The sequence below is a fragment of the Giraffa tippelskirchi genome, chromosome 8 (assembly GCF_054371585.1).
Source record: "Giraffa tippelskirchi isolate mGirTip1 chromosome 8, T2T-mGirTip1v1.2.pri, whole genome shotgun sequence".
In the NCBI taxonomy this organism is placed as follows: Eukaryota; Metazoa; Chordata; class Mammalia; order Artiodactyla; family Giraffidae; genus Giraffa; species Giraffa tippelskirchi.
Window position 1 is genome coordinate 144,283,571 of NC_137282.1, and position 19,096 is coordinate 144,302,666.

Genomic DNA, 19,096 nt, shown 5'->3' on the forward strand with positions numbered 1-19,096 from the left:
GCATGTAAGTCTTACTTCTTCAACATCTTCTGGCAGTACTGCCAGACGTTTTATAGTAATGCATCTAATCATTCTTTTCCTGGTTTAATCGTCCCAACCACGTGTGAGTTAGGAGTCTTAAAGTAAATTTCACAACGGACAATAATTGACGGACAACGCTTGGAGTGGGGAAGTTACTTGGCAAATACCTGATAACAGGTGGAACCAAGCATAATACACGTTGTTGGACACAGGCCAACACTGTCTTGCCAACTCAGCTCTGCGTCCCCAGGAAACACTCACCCGACTTTCACAGGGCCCCTCGACCGCTGCATTTGCATTGAAGGGACCGATTTCCCCACCTCTTCATCAGAACTCCCAGGATTCCCGTTTTCTAAGTGGTACTAGAATCCCGATTCCTTTCTATTTACTTTTGTGATATGCTCGCCAGCCAGGAGATTCCCTCATTTGTCTTTCGTTTTCCTCTCTTGGCATTGATCAGTCTGAAAAATCAGCAACGCAGGAGAACGTGTTTTGGAAAAAAAGTAGAAAAGAGCGAGAGTCCTAATGGGAACTCGTTTGCATCGTAGCACAAGATTGGTTTAGCCTGACTCCTATCAACCAACGGTGGGGTGGGTAAATAATCCCTGATGCAGGGGTCAAGGTGCAGGTCCTGGTTGTGGCTCTTTCCTAAGCCCCACTGTGCGGACCGGATTGAGTAACCCCTAACGTCCCTTCCGGCTCTGACAACCTCTGGGATAAAATGACCATCGAGAAACCTTTTCCACTCATAAGAGTTTGTGTACTTTTAAAAGTGGCTTTGCCTCCAATGCGGGAGACCTGGGTTCGATCCTTGGGTCGGCAAGATCCCCTGGAGAAGGAAATGGCAAACCACTCCAGTATTCTTGCCTGGAGAATCCCATGGACGGAGGAGCCTGGTAGGCTACAGTCCACGGGGTCGCAAAGAGTCGGACACGACTGAGCGACTTCCCTTCCTTCCTTAAAGGTGGCTTAACGGTAAAGAATCCGCCCGCAATGCGGCAGATGCAGGTTCAATTCCTGGCTCAAGAAGATACCCTGGAGAACGAAACGGCAAACCCACTCTTGCCTGAGAAATCCCATCGATAGAGGAGCGTGGCAGGCTACAGGCAAAAGTCAGACACTAAACAACGAAAAACAAAAGTGTAGTGCAGAATTTTGAATGCTGAAATGTTCTTTTCTACCAAAAACGTTGGTCCCTTTTTCCTCTCTATGAAATCTCTTGGTTCAGCCCTTAACTTTGTTGGGAGGGACTCCTCTCTCAACTCATTCACCGTATTTCCAAATACCTGTGATCAGCATGAAACCCTTAGAGGTACTTCATCTAAAATACCGAATAAAACCATCTCATTTGTTCCTTTGAGTGGGGCGAGTAAATTGTTACCCTTTGTGTCATCAGCTACCACTCACATCTACCTTTCAGAGACTCAAAGGCAACCTCATTTCACACCAGTGACTTCAGAACTATTCCTAGTGGAAGCTAGGGGGTGAGGGTGGGGGGTGGAGCTCTGCTGTTAACTAAGAGTTTCACTGAAGTTTAACTTATACCACTCTCCCTACAGCAAGAGGTCAAGGAATGTATTTGTTTTGGTCTTATTACACCAATGTCAGTGTAAGTAAACAATAACTATTGTTAATAAATTTAATACCAAATCTAAGCATTAGAATTAAGGTACCTAGAAAGCATATTTTCAATTAATTAAAACTTTTGGGTTGATAATCTTAGTTTTTTTTAGCCATAAAGTTATGGTGAGTATTAAATTAGTGAAACATCAAATTAGTTAACATTAAATTAGTTAACATCAGTGAAATGCTTAGAAACTTGTCTTACAAATAGTTATTGCTGTGTAAATCATTTGATAGTATGGTAGTTGTAATACTAGCAAAATAAATAATAAACTAATAATTAATTACATTAAATTGTATTCAAGTAGAAAAGAAAACCCAGTAGGGGGAAAACCCCTTAAAACATGTATGATGGAATTTCTTGGCAGTCCAGTGGAGAAAACAAAATGATCATTGTAAGAAAATTAACACACTGATGAAAATAGGATGAAGCAAAAAAAAAAAATCTGAAGAAATCATCTTCCCCCTACTAGACATGTCCAAAAATAAATGAGCAGGTCATATATTTAAAAATTCTATCTCCTTTATGTATTGAAGTCTTGATGGATAAAATTATATTATGCATGGATTTTCTTTAAAATACAGGAGGAAAAAGGTTGGGAAATACATATATGTATATAAATATACATATATATTTAGAGAGAGAGATTGGCAAAAATACTTATTTTTACAGTTGGGTGATGAACATATTAGACTATATTATTTTCTTTGTGTTTTTAAATGCCCATAGTTAAAGTTACAATATATTTAACTTCACTTTATTGAATAAGCAAGGAAGAATTAATGCAACGGTCAGGGAGTCAGAGTCAATCAGTTCAGTCGCTCAGTCGTGTCCGACTCTTTGCGATCCCATGAACTGCAGCACGCCAGGCTTCCCTGCCCATCACCAACTCCCGGAGCTTGCTCAAACTCATGTCCATCAAGTCGGTGATGCCATTCAACCATGCCGTCAGGGATGACCTGCCATTCAACGGTCAGGGAGCGTATAAGTAAATAAGCAAAGACACATATAACTGTGTTAACAAGAAAAGCTGAGGTAGGGGTTAATACCCTATTTGTAGGAAATTCCATATCCACAATTTAAAGGTATGTAGGTAAAAGTGCGAAATTGAAAAACATCTGCTGTCCACAGGCTGACAGCTCCGTGAGAAGTGCTCACCCGCCCGCATTCCCGAAACCTTTCCATCCAACGACAGTGTAGACTCAGCGTCAGCAACAACCCCCACCCCTTCCCCGCCCCACCCTCCAACCCGCGCTCTAAGCGTCTGCTTTTACTTTATTCCCTGGAAGTGCAGACCTTCGGTCGTGGAGCATAAGTTTGTGGCATTAAACCTGTCATGCTTCTTATTGGGGGAGGTGAGAACCGCTCTCTAGGTTTAAAAAAATTTGGTTTTCACCTTCTAAAGTCTTTATAGCTGGGTAATGATAATAATGGCAAATTCCTACACAGCTCCTACTCTGCGGAGCACTGGCCTAAGTGCTTTACACGCATTATTAAATAAGAGAATTTCTAGCAGATGCAAAGTTATAAATAGAATGTATAAACAACAATCTTACTGTACAGCACAGGGAACTATATTCAATATCCTGTGATAAGCCATAATAGAAAAGAATATGTGTGTGTGTAACTGCATTACTTTGCAGTACAGCAGAAATTAATGCAACGTGGTAAATCAACCATGAAAGTGAAAGTCACTCAGCTGTGTTCGACTCTTTGCGACCCCATGGACTATACAGTTCATGGAATTTTCCAGGCCAGAATACTGGAGTGGGTAGCCTTTCCCTTCTCCAGGGGATTATCCCAACTCAGGGATCGAACCCAGGTCTCCCGCATTGCAGACGGATTCTTTGCCAGCTGAGCCACTATCAGCCTCACTTCAGTAAAACAAATTAAAAAAAAATTAAGGCAATCCCAGCACCGCCCTTTCAAGATGGGTGCCTGCCCAGGGTCCCACGCAGAGTTGCCCGGCTGCGGTTTAAACGGAGCACTCTTGTCTCCACAGCCCAATGCTGTTACTTCTCACGGAGTATTTCAAACGAGAAGGTTGCAAATTATTTCCCCCTAAAATCCAGTGGAGACGCGATCAGGTTTCATTGACTGGTTTGTTTTAGGCTTGACAAGCAAGGGAGAAGGGGAAACCAGTGGTGTCAAAAGTCTTAAAAAGAAACAGAACGCTGGGAAAACCAGAAGCCATTCTTAGGACCTAAATTGCCAAATACCAAACCAAAAGCCGGGAAATAAAATCTGTTCTGTGCGCAGATGAAGGTTTCCCTAGATTTTTCTGGAGGCTTTTGAAGGATGTTGCTCTGCACTTCGGTTCTCTAGATGGGGAAAGCTGTGATTATAACTAGCTCTATGAAGGGCTTCTCTTGACTCTTCTATCCCTGCTCACAATCCCCACGTCCATTCAAATCAGCTGCCCAGAGCTGAACCTTTCCCATCTGAAAAAGAATCTTAGCTAATATTTCAAAACTGCCCTTTCTGCATCCTGGAGGAATCAGGGGACCAGGTACTGTTCACCTTCTCCGAGAATTGTGTGACCCCAGGCGCACGGAGAAGAAAAGGCAAGGCGGATAATGTGAATTGTAGGAAATTTCGGCTGTGGTAACGTGGTTGCAACCTTTTTCGCTCCCGCTGGGATGCGCGCTTGAGTTTCTGAAACAGTCTATAGAGTGTGAAATTCCAGGAAAGCAGCTTCTCTTTGGCTTTATACCCTTCCTTTCTGTCTGTAGGTAAACAAGCCACATAAACAAGGTGTTAGAGAATACTGGGATGACAAACTCAAAGTTGGGGCATTAGGGTGGATAATGACAGGAAGAGGTTCCAACATTTTCCCATGTTAAGATCTGGATCCTAGCAGGGTCAAAATTTTCACCCACCCAAGTAGCTTTCAGCTGTTCCCAAGGCCGCAGACCTTTCTTTCAGATTGCCCCCTCCTGTTTCCAGACCAGATATTGGGAAAATCTGGTGGGCAGTGTGGCTGACTTTTCCTCTTACTGGGGAATGCTAAGGAGCTGGATGCAGAAAGAGCTTTGTGGAAACTGGTCTAGTGCTGGAACACGGCCTGGGTATTGCTTGGACCTTGAGATTAAGACCCCTATCCCTCTGCCAAGGGAGACTTTCTTTGTCTTTGAAGGAATTGCTTTCCTAGAGTGTCTAATGAATCAATGCTCTGATGAATCAATCTTTTTAAAAAAGATTATTTTTTTTAATAACTGAAGTACAGTTGATGTACAATATTAGGTGTTACAGGTGTATGATAGAGCAATTTAAACGTTTTAAAGGTTAAACTTAATTTATAGTTACTATAAGATATTGGTTATATTCTGTGTTGTACAATATATCCTTGTAACTTATTTTATACATGATAGTTTGTACCTCTTAATCCTCTATCCCTACATTACCCCTCCCTGCTTCCCTCTCCCCACTGGTAACAGCTAGTTTGTTCTCTATTTCTGTGTTCCTTTTATTATATTCATTACTTTTTTAGATTTCACATGTAAGTAATATCATACAGTCTTTCTCTGATTTCACTTAGCTTAATACCCTCCGGGTCCATGTTGCTGCAAGCATGTATCTGTTGATGGATACTTAGGTTGCTTTCATATCTGAGCAACTGTAAATATGAACATTGGGGTGCATGTTATTTTTTTGACTTAGTGTTTTAACTTTTTTCAGGTATATATGCAGGAGTGGAATGCTGGGTCATATGGTAGCCTTGCTTTCTCAGAGTCTCTGATGAATCAATACAGTACTTGTTTCCTTCCCTACATTTATTTTTAAAACAAATTACAAAAATTCCTAAAATTCTATCTTTAACATCACTTTAAAGAGAACATAAGCTCACATTCCAAGGGTTAAAGAACAGAATCCCCCCTAAATTCTTCAAATTCTTTTTTCCATTTTCTGAAAGTGACTAGTTATCCTTATTGAGGGTCTTCAGAATCCCTTACAAGATTTTACTGTCTGTGGGTCAGGCTGTGCCTATCAAGGGTTTGTGTTGGTTGATAACCCAGTGCTGAAGGCTGGGAACCAATACTTTCACTGATGTAAGAAGCCCTTTTGAGAAGCTACTTTAGATTTTGACACCGTACTATAGAATTCAAAGAAATCTGGAGGGGACTTCCCTGGTGGTCCAGTGGCTAAAACTCTCCACTCCCAATGCAGGGAGCCTGGGTTCAATCCCTGGTCAGGGAACTAGATCCCACATGCCACAACTAAGACCCGGTGCAGTCAAATAAAATAAACTAAAATAAATAAATAATAAGGATAAAATTACTTAAAAAAAAAGCAATCTGGAGATTGAATGCAATCCTTACCAAAATTCCAATAATATTTTTCACAGAAATAGAAAAACAATCTTAAAATTCATATGGAACCAAAATAAACCCCAAATAGCCAAAGTGATGTTGAGAAAGAAGAATGAGGCTGGAAGCATCACACTTTCTGATTTTAAACTATATTACAAAACCGTAATAATCAAAACAGTATGTTATTTGCATATAACAGACATACAGATCAATGGGACAGAGTCCAAAAATAAATCCATGCATATATGGTCAATTTATTTACAACAAAGGAACCAAGAATATACAATGAGGAAAGGACAGTCCTTTCAATAAACAGCATTAAGGAAACTGGAACACAAGCAAAAGAATGAAACTGGGCCACTATCTTACACCATACACAAAAATTAAGTCAAAATGGATTAAAGAGTTGAACGTAAGACCTGAAACATAAAACTTCTAGAGGAGAACATAAAACTTCTAGAAGAAAACATGAGGGGTAATCTACTTGATATTGGTCTTGGTGATGAAAAATGCAAAAAAAAAAAAAAAAGTCAGACCACATTACATTAAAAAAGCTTCTGCTCAGCAAATAAAACCATCAACAAAATGAAAAGGCAACCAACATAGAAAATGTGAGAAAATATTTGCAAAACCACATGGCTGATGGGGGAGTTAGTATTCAAAAGTATAAAGAACTTATACAAGTTGATAGAAAAAAAAACATTAAAAAAAAAGGACAGAGGATCTGAATAGACATTTTTGCAAAGAAGACATACAGATGGCTGATAGGTAACATGAAAAGGTGCTCTATATCACCAATCATTAGGAAAATGCAAATTAAAACCACAATGATATCACCTCAAACCTGTTTGGGTGGCAATTACCAAAAGGCAAGAAATAAATGTTGGTGAGGATGTGGTGAAAAGAGAGTGCTTGTACACTGCTGGTGGGAATGTAAATAGGTACTGCCACTATGCAAAACAGTATGGAGACTCATCAACATGATCCAGCAATTCTACTCCTTGGTTTTTACCCAAATGAACAAAAACACTAACTCAAAAAGATACCTGTACCCCCCTGTTCACTACAGCATTACTTACAATAACCAACACATGAAAGTAACCTAAGTGCCCATCGATACATAAATGGATAAAGAAAATGTGGGTGTGTATACAGTTCATCCAAGAAAAAGGAAATCTTGCCATTTGCAACAACTTGAGGACATTATGCTGAGTGAAGTAAGTCAGAGAAAGACAAATACCATATGATCTCACTTATACATGCAATCTAAAACAACAGGAAAAAAATAAAATTCACAGAGAACAGGTAGGTGGTTGCCAGAGTTGGGGGAGAAGGTAGGGGTGAAATGGGTGAAGGGGGTCAAAGGTACAATCTTCCAGTTATAAAATAAAGTCATTGGGATGTAATATACAACATGGTGACTATAGTTAATACTGTATTGTATACTTTAAAGTTGCTAAGAGGGTTGACCTTAACTGTTCTCATTAAAAGAAGAAAATTTTGTTATCTGTGTTGATGGAGATTGACTAGACATTTTTGTGGTTATTATTTCATAATATATACAAATATTGAATTGTTTTGCTGTAGATCTGAAATTAATGTGCCAGTTACATCTCAAAAAAGTGTTGGGACTAGTGAGTCACACTTGACTTGGGCTTCAAGGACTGACACAACATTTAATAACTTTTAATGCTCCATATTTGCCATTTAAGAAAACACTATATATATGGATAGGCTGGAGCCTGAAGATAGTTAAATATCATTGGCCTAAAAGAGAAATGATAGTTTTATTCACCTCGAAAGTGAGAGGTGGTAACTACAAAAAGAGACAAGGCGAAACATTCTCCGTGAACAGGAAAGTTTTGAGAGTCTTATTTTCAGAGGATCAAAGGCAGTAGAGCGGAAAAGTGACAGAATGACAAATCAGCAGACTAGGTAGCCTAAGAGGGACTTAAATACACCAATATTTTTACCATGGCTGGGCCAGATTTTCTTGCTATTGACAGGGAATTCTATTGCCCTATAAATGTAAAATCCAACAGAAGTCAAATGCAGTCACAAAACAGGAAATACTCTTCCAGTGCTTGAAAGCTACTACCAGCTTCAGCAAAGTCTCTCACTACATTGACTGAGGGAGATAGGCAGTGCTGAAGCTGAAGGAGGTTTCAGTTGTGTTAATGTAATATGTAGGAGACGGAAAATGCTGGAATGAAAGGCTTACTTTCTCCTCTTCTCGTTTGTCCTCTGTTTGAGCTGAAGGAGCTGTGTTCACAATCAAAAATGTGTGCTCTGGGCTTTAGCCATGGTGGCCACACTAGATTTTGATGTATTATGGGCCCAAACCTCTATGCCCTCCATATCACTTAGAATGTAACACATCGTTTTTCACCAGGAAATGCTAGTTCGGGGGATGATGGTGCGGGGGAGAGGTCAGGATCGGGAAGGGTCTGCAGGCCACCCAATTCTGGTCAGAGGCTTGGTTAGGAAGACAAGGTGGAGAGAAACAGACAACTGATTTCACACATTCCAAGCTCTTGGATGTTCCAGTGACCTCAACTGGTACCGTGAAAAGCAATTTCAGCATTAGGCTGCTGCTGCAGCTAAGTCGCTTCAGTCGTGTCTGACTCTGTGTGATCCCATAGACGGCAGCCCACCAGGCTCTGCCGACCCTGGGATTCTCCAGGCAAGAACACTGGAGTGGGTTGCCATTTCCTTTTCCAATGCATGAAAGTGAAAAGTGAAAGTGAAGCCGCTCAGCCACGTCCGACTCTTCACGCTAAGGCTACTCAGAAATCGAAATGATTTCAAAAAGCAAAACATAAAAACTCGTGAATTCAGTACAAAAAAAATTTGTTTTTGAAGCCCTTGTTTACCTTTTCATTGTATTAACTGACACTTCATTGCATTTAACAAAGGTAATTACAGGTAAATTTGTTGATGTTTATTTTCCCAAATTCTCAAGTTTTCCAGCATTTATGACCTTTAAACAACTTTTCAACGCAGTATCTCTGACATTCTTTAAGTAATGAAGTTTAAGAAACATTTCATCTCAATTCAAAAAAACTGTGAATTCTACTTGAAGTTGTCACCAGACATCTTGGCAAGGAGTCATTTTAGTGGATTCTCTGGTGCCTAATCAGAGCTGAGCTTCTAGGCTTTACCTCATTCACTGCTGGGGCTTAGCAGGAAGTGGCCTCTCTGATGTTGGATTAGCAATGCTCTCTGCCTAATAGGCCTTCCCATACTATTTATATGTATAGGATTTTTCCTCAGAGTGGACTCTCTGATGTTTATTGAGATTTGATTTACAGCTGAAGTCTTGCCCACATTCAGAACATTCAAAAGGTTTCTCTCCTATGTGGATTTTGAGATGATGACTAAGACCTGTCTTCTGACTGAAGGCTTTGCCACACTCTTTACATTGATAAGGCTTCTCCCTGTTGTGAATCCCCTGATGTTCAATAAGATGCTCTCCCCTTGTAAAGGCCTTGCCACACTCAGGACATTGGTAGGTCTTATCCCCAATATGGGTTCTTTTGTGGTTTCTCAGGCCAGTTAACTGTGTGAAGGTCTTTCCACACTCATCACATGTATATTTTCTTGGTTTAGGAGGGTTTCCGTGCTTTCCTCCTAACTTGTGTTTGTTAAGGCCTAAGTGTTGACTGAAGGCTTCACCACACTCATCACATTTGTAGGGCTTCTCCCCAGTGTGACTTCTCTGATGTATGATTAGGGTTGAGTTCACTCTAAAGGTTTTTCCACATTCAGCACATTCATAAGGTTTTTCCCCTGAGTGAATTCTGTGATGTATTTTAAGTTCTGAGCTTCGGCTAAAAGCTCGTCCACATACAGGACATTCAAAAGGTTTCTCTCCAGTGTGGATTCTCTGGTGCTGGTTAAGTCCTGCATACTGAGTGAAGGCTTTTCCACATACTTTACATTCATAAAGTTTTTCTTTACTGTGAATTTGCTGATGCTCAGTAAGATTTGAACGCTGCCTGAAAGTTTTCCCACATTCGTTACATTCATAAGGCTTCTCTTTGTTGTGCAATTGTTTGTGCTTGGTGAGATCTGTACTATGGCAGAAGGTTTTCCCACAGTATGTACATTCAAAAGGTTTCTTTTTAGTGTGGAGACTTTGATGTTTTGAAAGAACTGATCTTTGACTAAAACATCTGCCACATTTATTACACTGATGAGGCTTTTCTACAGCGTGGATTTTGAGATGTTGAGAGAGGCCTGCTTTCTGACTGAAGTCTTTGCCACACTCTTTACACTGATCAGGCTTTTCCTTGCTGTGAAGCCCACATTCTGTACTTGAGTATGGTTTCTTCCCATTGTGGATCCTCCTGTGCATATGAAGGCCTCTCATCTCTTACATTCATCACATTCATGGATTCTCTCACCTGTGGCATCCCCATTCTGCATTTCCAAACTTTCGCTAGGCTCATTGTGTCCTCTCTGTATGGCACGCTGACACATAGTTTCATGATGTCCGTCAGACCCCTCCCTACACCATTCTGTTTCTTCACAAGATTCCTGTTTCACTTCTAATGTCAAGTTCTCGGTCCTCATCTCACCATCTGAAACAACACACCACACAATCTGAGGAGAAAAGGCAACTCAAAAATGATTTAACAGACAGAGAGCTAGGAGGGTTAATGTTTATTTCAGATTTAACAGAGCACTTTCTATCTTTTCTTTATTTAGTGTCAGGGATTCAGAGAAACAGGTGAGCCAAGTAAAAGGAATGGGGGTAATACAGGTGTGGGAGTGAGAAAGAATAAAGCATGGCTGATTTACCAATAGAGTATGGTAAAATTGATAGGATGTCACTTCTATGATTACCTAAGACTGTAATTTCCACCTACCATAAGACTTTCTCTATTGACACCCTTCCTTCCTGGTTTGCTGGCTTTAAGAATGCCACCATATACAGAAGCCCATGTGGCAAAGAACTGAAGGTGGGTTCTGGTCAGTAACCAGGAAGGAAGTAAGACCCTCTGTCTCTGTGACTGACAAAGAACTGAGTCCTACCAACATCCGTGTGAGGTTGGAAGTGGATCCTTCCTCAGTCACAACTCAGGTGAGAACCTATCTTTGGCTGCAACCCTGTAAGAGATCCAGAAGTGGAGGACCCAGCTAAGCCACATACCCAGACTCTTGACCCACAGAAACTATGAGATAATAAATGTGTGTGGTTTAATTGCTAACTTTGTGCTCATTAATTGAGCAGAGAAAAATTCAACTACACTAAATATACAAGAGACACATCTAAGATAAAATGATTTAATAAAGTTATGAATAAAGGATGAGCAGGAGAAAATTGAGCAAATGCAAATAAAAAGAAAGGCATCATGATCTTAATTTCAGAAAAAAAGTGAGATTCAAGCCAAGAGCATGAAATGAGACAAAGAAAAATACTTTATAACAATAAATATTACAATTTATAGTGATCATAGAACAGATATGAATAATTACATAGAAAACAACAAAGAAACAAATTTTCTAGAGCAGAAATTATAGACGAGATAAAGAGACAAAACAAATAACAGACTTTAATCATTCCTTCTCTGTCTAGAAAAAACCATCAAATCGACAAAAAAATAAACCTTCAGAAGATTTAGAAGATTGTTAAATCTATGGATAAACATGTATATCAAGTTCTGTATCTGGAAAATAGATGAAAACTATTTTGTGGATCATAGGAAAACCATAATAAACTCCAAAAGGTGTAAACAACACAAATATTCTCTGATAACAATAAATCTAGAATTAGTAACAAAATTAGAAAATAAGCCCTTCCATCTGAAAATTTTAAACTTTCAATTGTTGGTTCAAAGGCAAAATACATTTTAGATTTTCTAGAAAATAACTAAAATGCTACATTTCAAAACATTTGGGATTCATCAAAACCAGTGTTCAATAAAATATTTGTAGCATCAAATATTTATATTAGTAATAGATAGACAGATTGATCCAGCTCAAAAATTAAAAAATAAAAAGGACAACTAATTAACCAAGAGAACCTGCTCATTTAGGAACACTTCATTGGCTTTTCTCTCTTCTGTCTCATTCCCCCTGCTTACGCTTCCTGGGAACACTTCTGATACAAACTACTACAATCTAAAATAAATAGATTTTAAAAACAAGGGAGAACATAAGGAAGGAATTAACAAAAGTAAATGCAGAGACAAAATATGATATAGAAAAATAATGGAACATTGTAGTGGTAAAACAAAACTGAATACACCAATATGAACTCATAATTTTTAGAAAAAAAAAAAAAAGAACATCTAGGTCCACCCATAAAATGTGCTAGAAGTATTGTTACCCGTGGGAAAAAGAACACTCCCAGCATCCAGATTTTGTACTTCAATAGCCTTCTCCATTAAGAAGAATTAAAGCTCCTTCAGAAAGGGTTGATACCAAATCTGGGTCTAGGGAAAGTATAAGGTGAGCATGGAATAATTAATTTTGTTCAGAAAGCAAGGATTCAAAAGTCATAGGGTCATGGCAAAAAGAGTTAGGAATAGGGTAGAAGACATCCAAACTAGGCAAAGATGTACCAATCTGAGCTTTAAAACAAGTAATAACTGTGGTAGATTGAAACACACTGACTCAATGAAAATCACTAAGCCCATAATGATAGTAACACAAAGAAAGTCCTAAAATCCCATGTTGCCATTTGAGGTGCCTATTAAACCATTCCTTGAATTTGAAAATTGGTAAATACGGGGGGAAACTAAGCATCAATCTTGATTGTCTAACACGAAGTGATCAGACGATTTGATGATTTCTTCACTATAAAGAAGACTAACAGTTAATAACATAGAAGGAATGAAAGAGTTACAAAATCATTCTGCAACACTTAATAAAATGATTGACCCATAGAAGAATTCTCAAACATTTTGTATTTTGCTGCTGGGAAACTAGCCAATCACACACTGCCAAAGTGACACCACACAGTTATAAAGGGGAAAAATTAGCTGTCCAATGGAGGGATCATATTGCTATGTCTTTCAATCTTTTTTCCAGTTTATGGAAATACAGCATAAATGGGCAGCAAAATAAATGATTCAATGAGGAAGCAACCAGAAAGCTTCACAGAGTAAGAAACTTGCCCAGAGTCATGAAAATATCTGGGCCATGAGAGGGAAAATGGGAAAGGGAAACTGTTCTAAAGTAAAAGAGAATTAAAAGGCACAATAACCAGATGTCTCACACAGCCATGGATTCTATCCTGGTTTGCACAAATCAGCTTTAAAGACATTTTCGAAAAAATGGACCAATTTGAATTTGCATGGAGTTTAGATAACATTAAAATGTATTGCCAGGGAAAAGGGAAGATTATTAACTGAACAAAATAGATTACAAAATAGCACATATAAATGATCTCTTTTAGTGAAAGTAATGTGCGTATACACATACGTGCGCATAAAAGAATTCAAATATAAAATAAAAAGTCACTGTAATCTCTGGATGATAAAATATTGTACTTGTTTTCTTATATTGCAACTCTGTATTTTCTAACTTTCTACAATGCACATATACTTCTCTGGTAATAATAAGAGGTAACTTTCAAAAAAGTCAATATAGTTTTACAATGTTAATGTCCTATCAGAGTCTACTAAAGGATGTAAGCATCAAAATACTTGAAAGTAACATCTGCTACAGACGATCTGCGGAAAATTCAACTACGGATATTTAAAATTAACACACTACAGAGGCTGTTCTGAGATAACTTATCACCTTTTAATCATTATTATCTAAAATGTCAGCTTTGTCATATCCTTTAACAACTCTCATCACAAGGAATTAACATGTCATACTTCACAAAAAAAACCAACGAGGGACTTCATTTCACTCCAAATTCCCTAGAGAAATTCTTGCCTCACCTGTTTCCTCTGATGGTCGGGGCTCAGGTCTTTCACCCTTGACCTGGACTGCTGGGGGCTGAACTCGGGTATATGAAGATTCTTCATCTAGTGTTTGAAGGGTCATTGTCTGCAAAAGTATCTTCTGTTCCAGAGCACAAGCTGAAACCTAGAGACAAGTGGCACTCTTTAGGCCTTAATTTAACAGGAACTAAACCTCAGAGAGGAGTCTCCAAGAAACATCCCTGGAGAAACTAGAAGAGAAACCAGGGCCTTAGGGTGCTAAAAGGTAGCCAGAAAGGTAAGTGATGCTTACCTTTTGATCAGAAGGTCTGATCAAACCCTGTTTCTATCACTTCATTTATTGGCTACATCTCCTCTGCTAAGTTACATAACTTCTCTGAACTTAGTTTCCATGTGTGATACCACCTAGTTCTTTGTTGCTGTGAATGTTGAAATGACCAGTAGAGTACACAGCATGATACTTACAGAATGCCTTCAGCATCTTTACTCAATCCCTGAATCTCCTGTTTCCCACCCTTCCCCTCCTTACAGCACTGGCTTAGGAAGAAGCTCAGTTCCCTGCTGAATGCTAGGTTTTCCCACTGTTCTCAGAGCCTCCACACTTGAGAAAGTTTTGCTCCCAGTTCCCCACAACCACATCAGACTTATCTCTTCCTATATGTACATTTCTCTTTTTTTCCAGATTCTCCAGCATGGTCACTGTCTCTTCCCCACTCTTTGGATGATGCTCCTGAACCGGGACCTGGAGCTCCTGGGGCAGGGTGGACAGGAAGTGCTCCAGCACCAGCAGGTCCAGGATCTCCTCTTTGGTGTGTGTCTGTGGTCTGAGCCACTGATGGCAGAGCTCCTGGAGCCAACTCAGGGCCAGCCGGGGTCCAGGGGAATCCTGGTAGCAGAAGTGTCTAAACTGCTGCCTGAAGATCTCCCGGGCAGGAGGTTGGTTCTCTGGAAGGCTGAGACCCTGATTCCTGGGGTGGTCTTCCTCCAGCTTCACTGTCACCATCATAGGGCCCTGCTGACCCGATGGGGCTTGGAACAGCTGACCAGCAGACTTTCTTGTGTCCACAGCCATCATGCCTGGAGTTTCAACTGGAGGCTTCTGAGAGCACCCTGGGGAATAAGAATTAAGTGATAAAGGGATATGTAGCAAATACTTCAAAGAACCCACACAAGAAAGAAGACGACTTGTAACCAAGATAACTAATTTTATTAATTCACTAAATTCACAAATATTTTTTAGAAGCCTACCTTGCACAGAAACTGTTCCAGGTGTTTGAAACGCATTAGCAGAATGTCCATTCTAGTTGGAACAGTAAATAAACACAACCAATATGAAAAGTGTATAATAGGTGAAGGAGATAAGTAAAAATATGTAATTGCCGGCGGTAGGGTGGAATGAAGACTTGCACCTAATGGAACATTTCTCCAAAATCCGGCGTTAAGTACGTGGATGTGGCCCCAGCCTAAAACAAAAGTTTCTGATCACTTGGCACAGTTTTTCCACATTTGAGTACAGATGATCCAACCTGTGGGAAAGGACAAGTTACGAACCACAGCCAGAAAATTACTGACGTTTTCGTGCTAATCTTGCAAAACGGAGAGCGAAATTCCGCTTCGTTCACACAGTAGTGGTGGCCCTGGTTTTATCAAAGCGTGGGAAGCACGGTTGCCAAAAAGGGGACCCCCAAACCCGGGACAGGGTCCTGTCTGAGGAGCTTGGGGCCAGCCTTCCCAAAGCCTCTCAGTCAGATGCCTGCTGCCAGCCTCTCCGGGCACCGGGTGTCCCTGGGCTGGAACCAGGGCCGGTGTTGGCTGTTCCATGCGGCCCAGCAAGTCTGGGGTCTCACAGGGTTGAACCCGAGAACAAGGCGGAGGGAGGCCTCAGGAGACTCATCAGACAGGAGCGCTGGAACTCGGCTCCCGGAACGGGACACTCAGACGCGCCCGGCTGCCGGCGTCTCCCGGTTAGCTTGCAGTGCTAGGACACTACGTGTTCGTTGCTAGTGGTTCAGGACTAAAGGCGTTGACGGATAACACTAAATTCAATTTCTGCATCTCTGAGAGTTAAAAAAAAAATGTTTCAGACACTCACTCTTGTGAACCTGACAGGATACGTTTCTTAACTGAAAATGTATGGGAGGAGTGCTTGGTGACGACATAGAAAAAAATGATTGCCCTCTTCTGTTAAGGGCGTTCCAGGGATGTAGGCCGTTGGCAGTAGGCATCGCTACCAGTTTGTCTCCCCTCTGCCTTTTCCCTGGGTGTTTTCATCTTCTCTGTCCTGTGCCCAGAACAGGACTTCCCTCTAAGAGGGAACTGCGCCTTCCCTCTAAGGAACGAACATGATAGCTATCCTTTAGGACCTCGTGAATATGCTGAAACCAGGAAGAAACACAGAAAATAGAGATGGTAGAGGAATAAGTTCAGATGTGGTAAAGAGTTTGGGCCAGAAGGCAACGGAAATTTCAGAAGGCAGTGGGAAGTTCAGGAGTAGGGGAAACCATCCTGGGGCAAGAAATGGAAAAGAGGTTTGTGAATTGAACTAGGAGGCTGGCAAACAGCAGTTGGCCAGAGGCCATCTGGATGGGGGTGATGACCAGCAGGGCACAGTCTGCATAAAGGCTATCAAAGGTCTGCTCTGGGACTTCCCATCATCAAGCTGTTGACTTTGAGCAAAGGATATTACCCTCCATAATGGGTGGGCCTCATCCAATCAGCTGAAGGCCTTGAGACAAAACTGAGATACCCTCAAGAGGGAATTTTGCCTTAAAACTGTAACATAGGAATCTTGCCTGTGTTCCCTGCCAGCCTGCCCTGCATATTTTGGAATTAGTATCTTCCCAACTGTCTGAAAAAGAAATGCAAAAAAGCAAAATGGCTGTCTGAGGAGGCCTTACAAATAGCTGTGAAGAGAAGCGAAAAGCAAAGGAGAAAAGGAAAGATATACCCATCTGAATGCAGAGTTCCAAAGAATAGCAAGGAGAGATAAAGCCTTCCTCAGGGATCAATGCAAAGAAATAGAGGAAAACAATAGAATGGGAAAGACTAGCGATCTCGTCAAGAAAATTAGAGATACCAAGGGAACATTTCATGCAAAGATGGGCTTAATAAAGGACAGAAATAGTATGGACCTAACAGAAGCAGAAGATATTAAGAAGAGGTGGCAAGAATACACAGAAGAACTGTACAAAAAAAGATCCTCACAACCTAGATAATCATGATGGTATGATCACTCACACTCACCTAGAGCCAGACATCCTGGAATGTGAAGTCAAGTGGGCCTTAGGAAGCATCACTATGAACAAAGCTAGTGGAGGTGATGGAATTCCAGTTGAGCTATTTCAAATCCTCAAAGATGATGCTGTGAAAGTGCTGCACTCAATATGTCAGCAAATTTGGAAAATTCAGCAGTGGCCACAGGACTAGAAAAGGTCAGTTTTCATTCCAATCCCAAAGAAAGGCAATGCCAAAGAATGCTCAAACTACTGCACAATTGTACTCATCTCACATGCTAGTAAAGTAATGCTCAAAGTTCTCCAAGCCACGCTTCAGCAATATGTGAACTGTGAACTTCCAGATGTTCAAGCTGGTTTTAGAAAAGGCAGAGGGACCAAAGATCAAATTGCCAATATCCGATGGATCATCAAAAAAGCAAGAGTTCCAGAAAAACGTCTATTTCTGCTTTATTGACTATGCCAAAGCCTTTGACTGTGTGAATCACAATAAACTGTGGAAAATTCTTCAAGAGATGGGAATACCAGACCACCTGACCTGCCTCTTGAGAAACCTGTACACAGGTCAGGAAGCAACAGTTAGGACTGGACATGGAACAACAGACTGGTTCCAAATAGGAAAAGAAGTACGTCAAGGATGTATATTGTCACCCTGCTTATTTAACTTATATGCAGAGGACATCATGAGAAACACTGGGCTGGAGGAAGCACAAGCTGGAATCAAGATTGACGGGAGAAATATCAATAACCTCAGATATGCAGATGACACCACCCTTATGGCAGCAAGTGAAGAAGAACTAAAGAGCCTCTTGATGAAAGTGAAAGAGGAGAGTGAAAATGTTGGCTTAAAGCTCAACATTCAGAAAACTAAGATCATGGCATCCGGTCTCATCACTTCATGGCAAATAGATGGGGAAACAGTGGCTGACTTTTATTTTTTGGGGCTCCAAAATCACTGCAGATGATGATTGCAGCCATGAAATTAAAAGATGCTTACTCCTTGGAAGGAAAGTTATGACCAACCTAGACAGCATATTAAAAAGCAGAGACATTACTTTGCCAACAAAGGTCTGTCTAGTCAAGGCTATGGTTTTTCCAGTAGTCATGTATGGATATGAGAGTTGGAAGGTGAAGAAAGCTGAGCACCGAAGAATTGATGCTTTTGAACTGTGGTGCTGGAGAAGACTCTTGAGAGTCCCTTGGACTACAAGGAGATCCAACCAGTCCATCCTAAAGGAGATCAGTCCTGGGTGTTCATTGGAAGGACTGATGCTGAAGCTGAAACTCCAGTACTTTGGCTGGCCACCTGATGCAAAGAGCTGGCTCATTTGAAAAGACCCTGATGCTGAGAAAGATTGAGGGCAGGAAGAGAAGGGGATGACAGAGAATGAGATAGTTGAATGGCATCACTGACTCAATGGACATGGGTTTGGGTGGACTCTGGGAGTTGGTGATGGACAAGGAGGCCTGGCGTGCTGCAGTTCATGGGGTCGCAAAGAGTCAGACATGCATGACACATTTGTAGGCAATAACCATTCTTTAAACACAGTATCTTCAGAAATGTGTACTAGCCAAGTCACTGTGGAGAGATGTGTTATAACACATCTTTTGTAAACACATCCCTAACTCTAAGGTTAGGAAGGCCATAAAGGTCAAATTATTGATACTTAAAAGTATGTTTTTAGTATTTGTATTTAAAGTAAATCAAGAAATACATCTATCCCCTGCCTTTTGAAAATCTGCATTATGCCACTTTGCCTTTACAAATAAAGACCTACATTAGTATCTGCTTTTGCTAAATAAAGCTGAAGAGGATTTTACCAAAAAAGGTGAAAAGTGAAAACAACGTTGAGCATTTGCATTGCTGCCATCCTTATAGAAAGGCATCATGCACCTCAAGCAGCAAGAGTGATGCCTCTGGCTCCTTCTCTGGGAACTATACTCAGTATCACGCCACTATAGCTTTGAACTGTGTCTGTGCTTTACCTCGATTCTGTGCATCTGTTG

General features: G+C 40.6%; 1 protein-coding gene across 1 annotated transcript in view; it reads right to left on the reverse strand.

Moving 5' to 3' along the window:
• Positions 1 to 6,088: 6,088 nt before the first annotated feature.
• The window catches only part of ZKSCAN8 (zinc finger with KRAB and SCAN domains 8), a 55,505-nt gene continuing 42,497 nt past the window's right edge, over positions 6,089 to 19,096 (reverse strand). The window contains exons 10-11 of the mRNA XM_081522999.1: positions 9,626 to 10,075; positions 6,089 to 9,442 (exon numbers count right to left, since the gene is read on the reverse strand). Coding sequence (XP_081379125.1) covers positions 9,200 to 9,442; positions 9,626 to 10,075 — 693 coding nt within the window. The 3' untranslated portion in view covers positions 6,089 to 9,199. The remainder of the gene's footprint in view (positions 9,443 to 9,625; positions 10,076 to 19,096) is intronic.